The 15,870-nt window shown below is 37.5% G+C and overlaps 1 protein-coding gene across 1 annotated transcript in view; it reads left to right on the plus strand.

Annotated features, from left to right (window-relative positions):
- LOC140232585 (epithelial splicing regulatory protein 1-like) overlaps positions 1-15,870 on the plus strand; it is a 42,937-nt gene that overhangs the window by 19,156 nt on the left and 7,911 nt on the right. The window contains exons 4-9 of the mRNA XM_072312680.1: positions 4,638-4,733; positions 8,246-8,300; positions 12,350-12,460; positions 13,362-13,494; positions 15,003-15,045; positions 15,427-15,524. Of these exons, the coding sequence (XP_072168781.1) occupies positions 4,638-4,733; positions 8,246-8,300; positions 12,350-12,460; positions 13,362-13,494; positions 15,003-15,045; positions 15,427-15,524 (536 nt within the window). The remainder of the gene's footprint in view (positions 1-4,637; positions 4,734-8,245; positions 8,301-12,349; positions 12,461-13,361; positions 13,495-15,002; positions 15,046-15,426; positions 15,525-15,870) is intronic.

Consider the following 15,870-nt stretch of genomic DNA (forward strand, 5'->3'; position numbering starts at 1 on the left):
AATCCAGATTCAATCAGTTTGCTGTATTGGATAAAGAGAATACACACAAATTATTACTAAATCGTTCGTGATATACAGTGGAAGATTTAAACACATGGGCAAATACATTTTGAATAGATCTTTAAACAGTTCTCATAAGGGTAAGTTATTCTTTACCTATATACATGAGACGCGTAATGCTTGCCATACTTAACGAAGTCGGATAGGCCGTTTGTTTCACTATTAGAATAGAAAAAGTACCTCACTTCTTCAATTTTTCCTATAGACGCGTAAAATCGTTAGCCCAAAATGTGACCTTGTGTGGAAAGACCAAACCTAGCACTGGACCTCTACTCTACTTGGTCCCGCTCGATTGGCTGCATTGATTCCACCTTAGTTAGGAAAAAGGGAGGAAGAGAAAAGAAATCCCCCTCCTCTTCATTTTGTGAATCGAGTGAGTGAGTTGATATTATCATAGTGGAAAGGACGCATGAGTGCTGATCGTCTCTTTTCTTGTTTTCGTATTCATTCGTGGTAATCCTCGGGGCGCATTGTCACTTCTTCGTGCGGCTAGAAAGGGTGAGATTGATTTTAATGAAAAAGGTGTAAGGTAGAACTTTCTCAACACACAATGTGTCACGCGCTCCGAGAGGAAAAACTGAACGTTGTTCAGAACATTTAACTACGGTCAGTAAAGACACCTGTACCAATGTTTTACTTACGCACTATGTCCTTTTTACTACTTTTTTTTACTGGATTTTACATCAGCATAGTTATAGTTACAGCCAATCTGCAACATTTCACGGCTGTCGTCTTACTACGTAACGTCTGAATAGATGTTGTCACTTTCATCTTGTGACACAGCGGCAGAATCGGTTATCAGTATGAAATCACGTTTCGACCTTTGCTAAAATCTCACCATTTACCTCTACAACTGATCACCAACACTGTGGCCTACTGTGCAGTCTTTAATACCTCATTGCTCTTGAAATTATATCCCAGTTTATACATTTCACGCATTTCTGCTCGTCTACAATCGGCGCAGTACACTTCACTGTCCTTCACCTGGCCAATGAAGATATGAAAATAGCCCAATGACCAATAGCCTGACGTCATACTATAAGAAATAGAACCTCTGGTTTTATTAAGTTTTTTTTTTTCGTAGCTTTCGGTGATTTTAATTCAGACATAGTAATGCCGTAGTTGTATTTAGGGGGTGATGTTGATTGTTCATTTTATCTGATTCTGCACATACATGAACAACTTGAATTTGGAGAAAAATTCCATTTCAAACAAAATGAAAGGCCCTATGCAAAATACGGCCCGTCCCTTACAGGAGATCCTACAATTCGTCTAAATCGGAAGAAACTCAAGTCTCCTTGTATTCAACAACCGTATATAGTAGACATAAGATGTCCTTAAGGGCTGACAGTTTGGGTCAGTCAGTTGGCGGTGATCGATAAATCGATGCAGCCTAAGTGTTATCTCTTTCTCCGAGTGGATGGAATTGGTCTGTTGGATCAATATGAACAGTGAGATCTTTGCACAGTACTCGCCGACAATCGCACAACATGGGCAGACCAGTCTAGCCAGGGTTCGATTGTTTACAAAATAAAATTTGTATGAAATAATGATACAAAATACCATCTTTGGCATGCAGATAATAAAGCCTTTTATTCCCATAAGCAATGCGCGATGTTTCCCTATCAGCCGTGATGTGAATGATTAGTTCACAGTATGGTTTATAGTACACATTAACACCCGTTTAGCGAAGCATGGCAAAGAAAAAAAAAATCCACAAAGCATCAAATCTTTACTGTATTCACTTTGTATCTCATGCAAAGGTTGGACATGCGGGTGAAAACTCTAATGCTTATAACGTTTGTGAAATGATATTGATAAAATTCTTCCACAATATACAGTGTATCACTAAAACAAAATAAAGTCGTAGAGTCACTGTTCCCGTGAGAATGTTAGGCCTATACAAATCTTATCGTGCAGATTTGACCGTCATTGTTTCATTGGACCAATTACTTTGTTTCTCGTCATTTTCACGTTGGCATAAGCTCGAAACCCGAAGACGCAAAGAAAAATAATACAGCGATTACAGGAGAACAAATCCATAGGAAAAGAGCTATAGCGAAGCGGGTATAAGAACTCTCGGTCTGCAAAGCGATAGTTGACCATGTTAATAAATCTCTGAGAAAATCTTTTAACAAAAGGAAAGAGTTCTTTTGAAGTCGCATTGTAAACCCCTGACAGAGGGCCGCTATTAGACTCAACTTAATTAAGCCGTATTTGGTCTTTGGTGAACGGCGTTTTAACTCGATTCTTTACGATGGGTCACTTTCTTTGGTCTAGTCTTCGCTGAAGCGATAAAGGGTGTTGACTGCCTAGGACTGTTGTTCAATGAAGACAGAACGTCGCGCCTGATACTAGTCTACTCAAGGAGGTACTCGCCTAGTACCTCCTTGGAGAAACGTCCTGTATCATCAAACAAGTTGCCCTCGATCGTGTAAAATGGACGTATGGTCAGCCTTAGGTCTCGATCATTTTTAATGGTATGGTTCATGTACCTCCACTTACTCTTTACGACAAGAACTTTTTCATCAGCCGTGAAATGGATTGACCGGAGAAAAGGGATGTATTGCCGTTAATTTTTCTTTTGCAATTTTGCAGTCAATTTCTATATGACAACTATATAGCCTCATCAATCTTTGCAACGTTCATCGCTGCTAATCGTAACATTGAAATATAGTTGAAATAAATGATGATCACTCACTGTCATTTAGCATTGAGAATGAGTCTGGTTAGATAATTCAGCAAAAAATGTACTTTGTAGATTGATACACACATGGTATTAAATGGAAATTAACTGTGTCCTAAATAACCTATCTTATGATACAACAATTGCAATATTTTGAATCACATAGAATAGTTTATAGTCTGTCTGGCCACCATTTATCGACGCCCGTTTGAACATAAAGCTCTCATCCTTAGGTTCTCGTGATATAATAGATTACTGATAAACAAAATACACGAGCACTGCCGCAACATCCCTAACACACAGAAAAATAATCGCTTCCTTGCACAAGACTGTGCGTGACCAATATCATAATGTGCTAAAGCCGTCAAACTAACGCAAACGGACAGGGCCTACGAATATGTACTTCTTTCGAATCATGTTATTACACCTATAATCTTTGTAGCAAATTTTTCATGATATACAGTGAAATAGGCCAAGGGTTTGGGACTGTGTGCTCGAACACACAACTCTTTGATCGTCTCTCACTAATCACCGCCTATGCAGTGGAGCCTACACATTGCTTGGACTATCCCACGCTCATCAATCGGCCGCCATTGTTAGCCGCGCCGTGGGAGATGAACCTTTCCACTAAAATATTTTTTATAAAATCTTAAACTGCCGTCATGTGAGCAAAGAATTGAGCAGGTTATAAATATTCCGAGGTCCACAGAGCCGAAATGTCAATGAATATAATACCACATACTTGGCAAAAGGGAAGTCAGAATTACCTTTCAAAGAGAGAGAGAGAGAGAGAGAGAGAGAGAGAGAGAGAGAAAAGGAGAGATTTTTGTTAATAAATAGATGAGGCGAAGAGCTTTAATTGTTGCGGCCGTCTGGAGAATTGAGTGCGTGCAAAGTGTGCGTGTAGATATTTTTCAGTTCGGTTTGGTGAAGATGAAAACTGTAGGTGTGCCTTCAGTTTGCCTCTTTTTCAGTCATTGCCTTATAACAGAATTTCAAAGACGTGGAACAGTGTGAGATTGCTTACTGCCACAGTACAAAATTTGTTGTTATTCATTTCTTTATTGTGTGTTTCATGGCCACTAAGGAAGCCGCATTTAAATGCTTATGAGCAGACTACCGCGAAACCGACGGTTTAGAGGAAAGTAAGAATAATTGCATTGCCCAAGCATGCCAAAGGCAGGACCCACTGCTGCCAGCGGTCTCGAACCAAAGATTGCTAGTCCCGAGTAGTCTTATTCACGTAGCAATCACAATTCAGCTCCAGATCAGCAGCAGATATGAAACAATGCTGTTGTATACAAGCCTACTTTTAAGCATTTTTGAGACATTTATATGTACAGTATAACAAACCTTGGCGCCGAGTACGATTATAAAAATCAATATAATTACAATGTATGGTACCAATGAGACCAATCACAAATTAATCTTCTTATGGATACACTATTTACAATGATTAATATGCGTATGCATGCATTATAGACATGCACGCTAAACTAGTATTTCCATATCTATTCATGTACATACTATTATTGTATTTTATTGCATTGTATAGTTTAACATAATCTTCCAGCATTATCTGATGGTCGTGGCAACGTCGTGATGACATATCTTCTATACTTCTACACCACTCTCACTTCTACTGTAGCCGTGTACTGCCGCAACTGCCTACTGATTGTCTTAATCATTCTGTATTTCAATGATCACATTTTCCTCGTCCAGATGAAGCTGTCAGTAAAGGTGCAATAATCATTATCAACAGTTACTATTCTTTTTGCTCGGCAGTTGATAAAACAGTAACTTTACCTGATTTTGAGTATTTTCTCTCTACGTGCAGATGCAGTCAACATTCCGACACAATAAATTTTCCTTTACCAAAATCGCTTGCTAGATTTGAGGATAGACGTCGGAAATTACAACTTCACGGAGACAGGGCTAGATGAGTGCAAAACAATGGCGAGCATCGTCCAACGGCTTATAGCAGACAGTAAGTGGATCATCTCCCTAACTTCTTTCATTGCACACGCAAGCAAAACTTGCATAGTCATGCTTTCGCCTGTTATGATGGTATACTAAAGATCAGAGGTGCTTTGGTCCCAGTGACGATTGGGAAACTATTAAAAAAACACCTCCTTATTCATTTCAATTTATGTCTGCTGACGTTGAAAGTTGAATGGAAATTAGTTCACGCTGTCACTAAGAAAGCATTAAATGCCTATCTTGAGCAAAGTACAGCTCCCTCCTATACACTGTTATACTAATAAGGGATGAGGTTTGAGTACCTTGCATTATGGCCTATAAAAATACCGCTGCTGTCAACAGTCTCGAATTGGGGACCTCAAGTTTGAGGACAAGTGATCAACCTATTCACTGAACCACATGGAAAGCTCGATTGTTTCTATAGAATATTAGGGGAAAGATCTATCCTAATGCTGATCAATGCCAATGATATCAATAAATAGATAATGGTGTGCATTGAAATTTTCCATAATGACCTTTTATGTCAGCAATTTGATATCGGAAAAAAAATTCTGATAAAGGTGTAATGACAAGTCACACGACCAAATTACATTAAACTTGTTTGAAGTTGTTATTTTTTACAAAGAAGAATTATACTGTCCTCGTTTCCTATTCTCCAGAAGGTGGATTTTTTTTTTTAAATATTAAACCTGGAGTATGATTACGTTGTTAACTACACAAGTCTTATACACATGTCATTGCATCTGCCCTTTTTCATTTTTCTTGCAAAATAAACTGATCAAAGTACCAACTCATCCCATTGGATGTAGAAATCTGTAGTGAGTGCATGCATACAGTGCTTAAAGGTTCCCTGTGGTATCCAACTCTGGTACTGTGACCATAATGACATCTGCTGATGTGAATATTAATGTCTTCAAATCACAAATTCAAATTTTAACCATTTCATTATCATTTTTGGGGCATATGCTAAGCTCCATGGCCAAATACTCTTCGTTGCCTTCCGTGATGTGTTATTCTATGAAGATGTTGTTATCATGCAATCTAATTTGTACATTAATCAAGGTGAGGTGTATATACATCAGGCATTTTGATGCTTGTTTCAGCTAACTGTATTGTTGATGACATCACGAAAGGCAAAATAGGAGTTAATCTATAATAGGGACGAAGCGTATATCGTGACTGCAGAAAAGATAATGTATAGTGTTGTGATTATCAATTAGCGATAATACTTTGATCGAAAAAAATCTAGAATTTGTGATTTGTAAATCTTTGTACATCCGAAGAAGTCAACATGTAGTGGATATGTCATGGTGCCTCAAGATGTGACTGATTTTATATGCCATGCACCTAAATGAATGTTTGTGTGGAGTGTCGTATACAATGTGTGTACTAGCACGCTTTGCAGTTGCTTCGAAGATCTTGACTTGCATCATTACATTTCCGAAGGATTGTTATTCCTAAAGTTCGTTAATCCGAAAATTAAATGAGGTTCGTTAATCCGAGAATGAAGAAAGTTTCGTTATTCCGCAGGTTCGTTGGTACGCATCTTCTTTTCATTTGCTGATGAACGAACCTTAATTTAAATTCCAGATAAATTTGTGCTATAATTTCATGTATACAGCAATGAAATTCAAAACACATCATAAAATGAGAGTCCTAATCGTTGAAACATAATACATAATAATATTATGTACTTATAATTGCAGTAATGGCATCTTTTCATTGAGGACAACTTGTGTGAAAGTTTGCACGTGTTTCAAGAATTTTCACATTGTAGACGCACTAGCGGTAGCCACTGTGCCCCTGCAAACCACAAATAGAATATCCCAACTCGAACCCCCCCCCCCAAAAAAAAAAAAGGAAAAAGAAAAGAAAGAGAGAGAGAGAGAGAAAAGGTCCTGTTTGATGGCATGCAAAAGGACAAAAGGAGCGCACAACCAACCATTGCACTGAGATTACGGCTTTTCATTCATTCCTGACGGCGTTGCGTTATCGATCGAGTCGCCGATGATTATCTAGACAATACCATGCACTGGAGTATGGCGGCCTGGAAAATGGGCTAGGCACTGCGGTCGAGAGCCGACTGTAATAACGCGTATTACCACTCCTTTTATTGACGATCCACAAGCACAGCGCACGAGTTTAATGTCCGAAGAAGAGGTACATGCATGCTACAACATGGGCTTCCTTCTTTCAGATCCACACAATTCAATAATCCTATATAAATAATGCGAGACTTCGGAGCAGCCGGATTAAATCTTTGCCCACCAATCAATGTATGCATCACGAGAAGATGTGTTTTCTGTCTCATGGTATGATAACCGTTGAGCATGGCAGGTATAATGGTTACGAGTAAAATCACGTACTTTCAGTGTTTGAAAGGAATAATTCGTTCCTGCCTTGGCAGTTTTGAAAATGGTAAAGCAACTATACAGTTTAAAAGTAGACACTATACGTTTTCTTACTAGTTCAATAATCTTTGTTATTTGGTCAGCCAAAGTTTACAAAAATATATCTCATCCATTTTGTGTGCAATGCGACCTTCAAACCAAAATACTGCAAAAATAAGTGTCTAAAAAAGAAGATAGTTAGCCATACAATCTCTTTCATAGCAAGAGTAGAAGTGAATCTGTTTGGATCTTTGTGAATAATGAGCCGTTAGCGATAGCGTTGTTAACAGGATTTGTGAAGTGATATGAGCTGGGTACAGATGGCCGAGTTCCCAGCGTTTTACAACCCCTTCTGCATTACTTTTAATATCAGATGTCTATCCAGTGCCATCTATTTAAAAGAGAATGGATATCGCAAGAAAACAAAAACTCATATTTCCAGGGATTTAGTGTCAATAAAGGAGAATGTGGAGACTGCGTTCGGCAAGCAGCATCTTTCAACACGATACCATAGAACTGATTTACCACGCAAAAGGGGTGTCGATCGGGGAGGGTGAGGGAGGGGAGGGGAAGTAAATCAAATTGCGGAAGCCAGCCCCTTGAGATTATGTGCAATTAAATTGCATGTTAATTATCCATGTATTAAACTATATCTCTGCTTACAATCGTGACTACAATTCCTAATAATTCTGTTAGATAGCTTTCAAACATGTACTGTACTTAACACGCTTATGGAAGCACGTATTCGCCCCCCCCCCGCATTTTCAAAAAGTCCCTATCGTGGGAGGGGGATACCCCCTTGCAACCCCCCCCCCCCCCCCTCCTCGGTCGCTTCGCTCCCTCCACATATTCATGAACATCTGATCGTTCTAGGCTCTTCCTTGACTACATGGTTTAAACTTGTTTCTACTCAGTTTTAACTCACAGTGTTTCAATTACTCGATTTGATACTAAGTTATTTCATAACACTTCAACTCCAGGCTATAGGGTTATAAAGATGATGCTAAGTCAAGATCGGTCAAGTATAGCCGACAATGCTGTCCTGTGCTTCTTTCTACTGCACCTTCATTAATCTTTGCGTTAGTTGTAACTCTTTCCTGCTCCTGTTTTATGCCTTTCTCGATCCCAGATCATCTGTTCATGAAGCCAGACTACGTGACGAAAAAGTACGAGCCGGGTACATAGTAAGTAAACAGGCTTTATTGTTACATTCTGTGTGGCATAGGGTGAACAGATTAAGTATACTGCATGAAAAGATTAATAATAGGGCGTCGATGAATTACTGGGGACTGTCGCGACATAGGCAAGGCCAGTTTGCATGCTTCTTAATAAATATTTCTGCCGTTAAAAAGAAGATATTCCCACTATACAGCTGAATACAGTTCTTGGATTATAATGCCAGGATTCGTTTGACGATTCTGTTTGTTTGCTAAGACGAATGTCGGTTATTGTAAGTAGCCTCAGGAATTGAGTTGAAATTTGAGCAATGTTTGAAATGTTAAAATGCTGTGACATTTAAAGCTTGCATTCAAACCTGATTATCAAAATAGAAATGACATGCTCGGATGTACTTCATAGAAAATGTGGAAGGCTTTGAAAAGACATCAATACAGATACTGTAAGTTCAGTTCATAATTCAAATATGAAATTACATGCATTATGCGTATACATATATTCTGAAGCATAATTTATAAATGAAGTATGCGGAAGAACGATGCACCTTGACCGAAACAATGTTACTCAATGTTAAGATACTACGAAAGATAGCACAGGGATTATGACTGCCCTAAAGCTCTTTGTGCTGACAAAAAAGAGACAATTACTGATGCATGTGATTTTTTTTTACATGTATTTCCTTGTCATGAAGGCATGTCTAACATTCTATCACATTATCGGACATGTTTGTCCTAGAATTTTGTCCATCATGATAATCTGTTGCTGTCAGGATAACCGTATCAACTTACTATGCAAGACTGTAAAACACAGACACAACCAGTTTTCTTCCATTATACCCACTAAATGGACGTCTGAGGAAACTCATATTTTCTACCTAAATGATAACAAAGACGAAGATACTTCCTTAAATATTCAGGCATAAAATTTGTTGAAACAAACAAGAAAATTATGGCAGCATTTGTTTCATCGATTTTGCTATGGTGGTAAACAGCTGCAAGTGTATTCAATAGGTGATATACACATTTTGTTCGGACCGGTGTCCTCTAAAAAAAAGTCTTTCATTCGGCACGTTCGGCACCGTAATTTATTCCAGAGACCCCCAGTATTTCCGTCTCGCTGAGACATAGAATTGATTCTTAAGAGAACCAATGATATATCAACAACATATCTTCAAATAAAGCAAATACAATGCGATGTATAAATCAAACAGTGAGGCCCGGTTGAATAATAGTTTGCCCGAAGTTTCAGTACGGACTCATGCTGTTTAATTATTACTATTATTTTTTTTCTTTTTGTTGGATATGCACTTACTATCACCAACGGTGGGGGGGGGGGGGGATATAACCCTTTTAACACTCGTAAAAAGTCATCAGCTTTGCGGATATTGAGTCAGTATTGAGACAATTAACATGGCTCATTTATTACGACACATGATGGCATAGCCTATATACTAAGCCTTCATGCACGTACAAAAGAGGAGTCCATCATGAATTGCGTGTAAACACGTGGCAGTAAGTGACATGCTGGTACATGACTATATATATTGGTGCTGCCTATACAGCTGAATAGAAGGACGCGACGCAGTTACGGACAAAACACTCATACTTAAAATTATTCTATATTAACAGATGCATATTCAATCATTCATTTCAGGTATGTAGCTATTTGAAAGTTTGAAAGTTACTTAAATGTTTCCTTTTACTATATGATTAAGTTGGCGATATTATGGTTAATGTTATGCTATCTACAATCTATTTGCAATCTACAACGTGGGCATATACATAGACATTAGCGGGTTGAAGCATGTGGCACTATACGAATTGAAGAACTATAATGCATGTGTAAAGACGTCCACCGTGAGTAGTTCTTTCGTCTGTTGTTGCCCACGACATTTGTGAAATATGTTTAGGTTTATCTGCTTTGCTAGGAAATAACCACAGGCACAACGCTAAAGCTTGACTATACATTTTCTAAAATAATGCATATGCAATGTTTATATCGTGTGTCAGGGCATCATTGATGGTACATTACCAGTTTAAGGCAATGTCTACTTACAAAATATTTGGCCTTGTCCGAGGAAAGTAGTGGAGTAAAACATAATGAATAGAAGGAACATAAATATTGGACATGAAACAGTTTATCAAAACTTATTTTTGCTGTGTCTTGATTACATCTAGTCATAATAATATTATGTTGAGTTAAAGATAAGATACATGAGCGGCAATTTACAGTACTTAGTATTAACGAGTTTTATTTGTATACATGTAAAATAGCCTTTGATAACATTTAGATGCTCCAGAAATATCAGATTGCTGAAAGCTAACAAAAGGATGAAGAAAAAACATTTTCTAACAAAAGGCATCAAGTATTTCATTCACATTTCATGCGAACATCAGTGTGCTTGATAAGATCAAAATTTGAAATGGAACCATGTCTTCTACGGTCAATAGTGACCGTAGCAGAACGAATTTTACATTTGCCTAGATAATTTACGATATGTCCTGTAATGTTCAAAGCAAATTTGTCTCTGTAATAACCTATTTTTGTCGCCCATTTTTTTCAAATATTTGACTCTGTGCTATCTTAAGTAAATGCCAAGAAAAAAAAATAGAAGAAGCTAACTGATGTGAGAGAAAACATATTGTAGATAATATATAAAGAAATGGTACAACCAACCAACATTGCATCCTATCGCCTGCTCTGTCTTCATAACAAATAAAATACAAAAGATACTAGTAGATGAACAAAAAAAAAAAAAAAACCGTATCGCAAATCCATTCATATGCAAGCATGTCGACATAAAAAGGAAAAACGGGGACGGAGCATGTTCGCTACTTTTAAATCGTCTTAAGCTGTTACCCGAACAGTGTCCAGTAATTCTTAAGTGATTAGTAAGCAAACAGTTTGCGCCGTACTTCAACCCGGCTTTCCCAGCGTAGGCAAATATTGATTCACTCTCGACTTATACGAAGTCTGACGATTCGTCACCTTCCCAATACAGTTGGCCTACAGCCGGCGGCCGGGCTACCGAGTTTTCATTGTGTTATACGCTTGTCATTATCATTATCTTTATTATCATCATCATCATCATCATCATCAGTAGTAGTAGAAGTATTAGTAGTGGTAGTCCTTGTCGTAGTAGTGATACATGAATAAAGAAATAATCAAGATTTGCTGTCGCCTTAACATGAAAATAAACACCATTATACAGACGTTCGTGGTCCGAATGAATATTTCCATGCATGTTGAACGTAAATGTAAGAAATCACGATTTCAAAGACGGATTTTTTTTTTAAAGACATTAGACATCAGGGATTGTGCAGTCTATTATGATAAAATGGATATCCATTTCCTCCATTGTGATATGTGTGTAATTACACACATATGTTATCTGTCTCTCTCCACACACACACACACACACACACACACACACACACATATATGTATATATATATTTTTTTATTTGTTTTATATATATATATATATATATATATATATATATATATATATATATAGGGCACACACCAGGGTATCCAGTAGACGATATTGAAATCAGATTCTTCCATGATAACATTGCGAGCAAGTGATGCATACTTTTTTAAAATACTGTTTTGTTTAAACTCATGTTTATATTCTGACTAATCTGCAGACTAATTCTGTATCATATTTAATGGTTTCAGTTGTTTGTTATGTTATTACTATTCACTAAAAAGCAGCATGGATTTTGCAGTCTTGGGACATCCCAACGCCAGTCCGTTTAGCTACTGGAGAGATATTCCGAGTAATGTCATTCAGAATATACGATTAGAGTTTCCCCGTTGACAGCGGGAAGTGTTTCAGTATTATGGCATTATAATTCATTGGATTTTTAATTACTGTGTTTGTATTCCTCTACAGCTTTCATAATCATTAGTGCCTTTACGTCATTTTAAATTATTACTTTATACACATGTGTTTTTTTTTTTGTTTATCAGCGTCATCAGGCATCGTCATCTCTTTGTGACAACCATTACTATAAATTTTAATCATAAATCGACACACGCATTTTGTTCTTCAGTGATAAGACAGACTCCGTCCCAGACGACACGGTAGTCAAAGCCAGAGGTCTTCCTTGGCAAGCCTCCGATCGTGATGTGTTCCGCTTCTTTAAAGGACTCAATATTGCCAGGTAAACATCGTAATGTATAACCTATGAAGTTGAATAAGTATTATTTCTGTATGAAATAAGAAAGTAATATATATATATATATATATATATATATATATATATAATTTGTTTAATGTTTTGGGGTTTTTTAAACCAAAGAAGTGAGTTATATATAATGTAACATTGAATTCAATCTTATTTTGTAGAGAACAACGAATATGACACACAGAATTAACATTTCAAAGCAACTGGTCAATACTGTATTGACTGACATAATATGTCTACACTTTGTCTATGATTAGACTAGTTGAATACTGAAAATCCGTCGTTGCAGCAGATAGTGCTGGTATCTACTGTCTGATTAATATTCAACATAGACAAGGGGTAGGGAATTTGCATCTGATTTAACTTCAGTCTGTGCAGTCAGCATCATTTGTTGTCAAGTATGAAGTTCATGAACATAAAACAATAGTTTATTTCCTCGATTATCAAGTTCTGGACAAAATATACTTTATAGAAACATTTTTCTTTTTATTGGTAGACATTGTTTCCGGATTAGGCTGCTTTAAGTCTCTGATCACGTTGCTAAATGAAAATGAATGGTTGCCATTCCGAAGAGGAAGTAATATGTTTGAAATAGCAACCACACATTTAGATCTAAACAAATATAAAAATTGCGCGTAAGGTGCATGATTATCGATATTTGTTGATAAAATAATAATGTATCCATTATTTGTATGGATGTGATTGTTATATTTATGATGTATTCTTGTGTCGTGATATCAAAAAGCCAACAAAAAGACACTTATATCGTAAAATAATGACAACCAACATACACTCAGACACATGCAAGCGCACACACGCACAAACACACACACGCGTATCACATATCATATGTAGTAATGAACATTCCTTTTTGCAGGGGCGGAGTAGCGCTTTGTCTTAACACGCACGGGCGGAGAAACGGCGAGGTCATGGTGCACTTTGAAAGCTCTGAGCAGCGAGACATGGCGCTTCAACGACACAAACACAATCTTGGAAAACGCTATGTGGAGGTAACAAAAAACATTGTACATTATAACTCAGGAGAAGTGTGGGTGTAGTTTTTTTTTTCCTGTTTCTTTTATCATTGTTCTGAATTGGATTTAATTGAAAGCTTCTGAATCGTTATTTGCGTTTCTGTTGTTGGTTTCTTTTCACTCATAATAGGGAATCAAAATGTTTCAGGCCATTAGTTTCGCGAGAATAGGATCGAGCAAATATAGAGAAGTGAATATTATCATTTTATCACCCAGCCTTAGGGCCAGAAACACCTATAGATTTGTACCTTCATGAACTGGTGTGCTTTACGTGAAACTGCATTTAATTTCAGACGAAAAGGAATGCTTATGCAGACTTCCATGTTAAATTGTCACACACAATCTTTTTTTTTTCATTTAATGTATTTGGCTGGTTTATTCCACTTAGAAAGACGCTTTAACATCGGGAAAATGTTGATTTATGAGATGAATATAACCATACGGTCGACAATTCATTATACTACAGCATTGGAAGTGTAAATGCTGTGGAACTGTACAGATTGTGTAGACGCTGTACAGATAACTGCATTGTCATTTGTTATGATGTCGCAAGGATAATGTCATGGATCGGTTAATGCGTTCTGAGGCTCTTCTTCAAAACAAAAGTTTGTCTTGTATCTCTAAGCATGGTGTAAAAGTTGACAAACTTGTTCCCTTTACTAGTCGAAAAAGTTTGTTAAAAAAACTATGAAAACGAGTCTGTTTTGCCAAATGTGCCGTGAGGAAGGTTGTGTGCTAGGGAATATTATGTGTAAACCGTGCAGTAGTAGGTACGTCGGTGTAATTGGTGCTTGGAAATAATATTTATGACAACATTGTACCTTCGACTTCGTATATCACATCAGTGTACGAGTCTTCTCGCTTCAGAGAGCGTTTAGTGCACGAATTGTTACGGGTTACTTGATAATGCCATCTGCTCATTAATAATATACAGTCAACCTCCAAACCTTCCATCTGCGGGTAGTTGGTTTTACCTTACAGTATAGTGCCAATGGATGTTGCACAAACACACACACACACACACACTAATGTAGAAGGATGGTGATGTCGATGCTCTTCAAGGATTGTCACAGAAAATCTGTCAAAAATTGTTCTTACATTCTTTGAATTTATTTTTTTATTTGCAAATTAGATTTGGCTGCATTTCGACTGTAAATGCCAAAAAGTGATTGTGAACTACTTTATATCACTTTGTGCCATCGAGAATGGGAAACGAGAATTTTCTTCACGGAGCTCGTACGAAATGTAGCCTTACATGGGTAAGATATCTGCGTTCAACCCGCTGAACCTTGTTCAACAATGAAAATGAACAAACAAACGACTGTTCCCAAACGATATTGTGTTTGATGAAAAGGAAAGAGCACTTTCTTCGCTGTTTGTACTGTATTTATATCCGTTAGATATTCTAACGGTACCTTTAAAGGTTCCCTCATTTTTACTGCTACTTCTCCTTCTTCTTTTACTTCTTTTTAAAATATCTGCAGGTATTCAAGGCGACCGGAGATGAATTTATCCGGGTAGCCGCAGGTATGTCTAAAATTGTGCCGGCGGTCATGCACATCTGCCACAGCGTCGGTGGCAGTGCGTTAGTTGAGTGAGTGAGCGTGTGTGTGTGTGTGTGTGCGTGTGCGTGAGTACGAGTACGTGTAGATGTATGTGTGTGTATGAATATCTGTGTGTGGAAGTTATTGCATTCTAGTCTCTATCTTCTTTTTTTTTTTTTTTAACCCGAAACAACAGTTTGTGGATATGCGTATGCACTGTGTGACGAACCTCATATTTTTTTTTTCACATTCGACGCATTATTGTGCTACTTGAATGGTGACACAATGTGTTACCCTAATTTACGAACAAACCTTCAAAATCTCAAACCAAACTCTACTCCCCAATCTGCTATTATATTAACAGGAACATCGAAGGAGGCAACACTGTTTCTGGCGCGCGACGAAGGACACATTATCGTGCGCATGCGTGGACTACCTTTCACAGCCAATGAGAAAGATGTGGTAAGCAGACACACTTTGTTCATGCTATAAGAAAGTGAAAGACATCAAGTTACAAGATATACTCCCTACGTATTAAACAATAAAAAATGTGCTGATAATTTGAAATAATATACCAGGGACACTGTGTTCCTTCTGCACACACTTTTTGAATAAGCCTGATAACGATCAGATTCAGGAAGACAAAAGACCCCGCTATTGTGAGGTTGCTGGGTCATCAATCGAATGATGTAATGTCATACATTACGACAAACATGGTATCAAGGCATCACATAACCAAGCATTACAAGTAGAATATCTATCATGGAATGTGTCTCTATTCGTCTTGAAATATAATTGCTTTGTATTT

This window comes from Diadema setosum, chromosome 9 (genome assembly GCF_964275005.1).
Source record: "Diadema setosum chromosome 9, eeDiaSeto1, whole genome shotgun sequence".
In the NCBI taxonomy this organism is placed as follows: domain Eukaryota; kingdom Metazoa; phylum Echinodermata; class Echinoidea; order Diadematoida; family Diadematidae; genus Diadema; species Diadema setosum.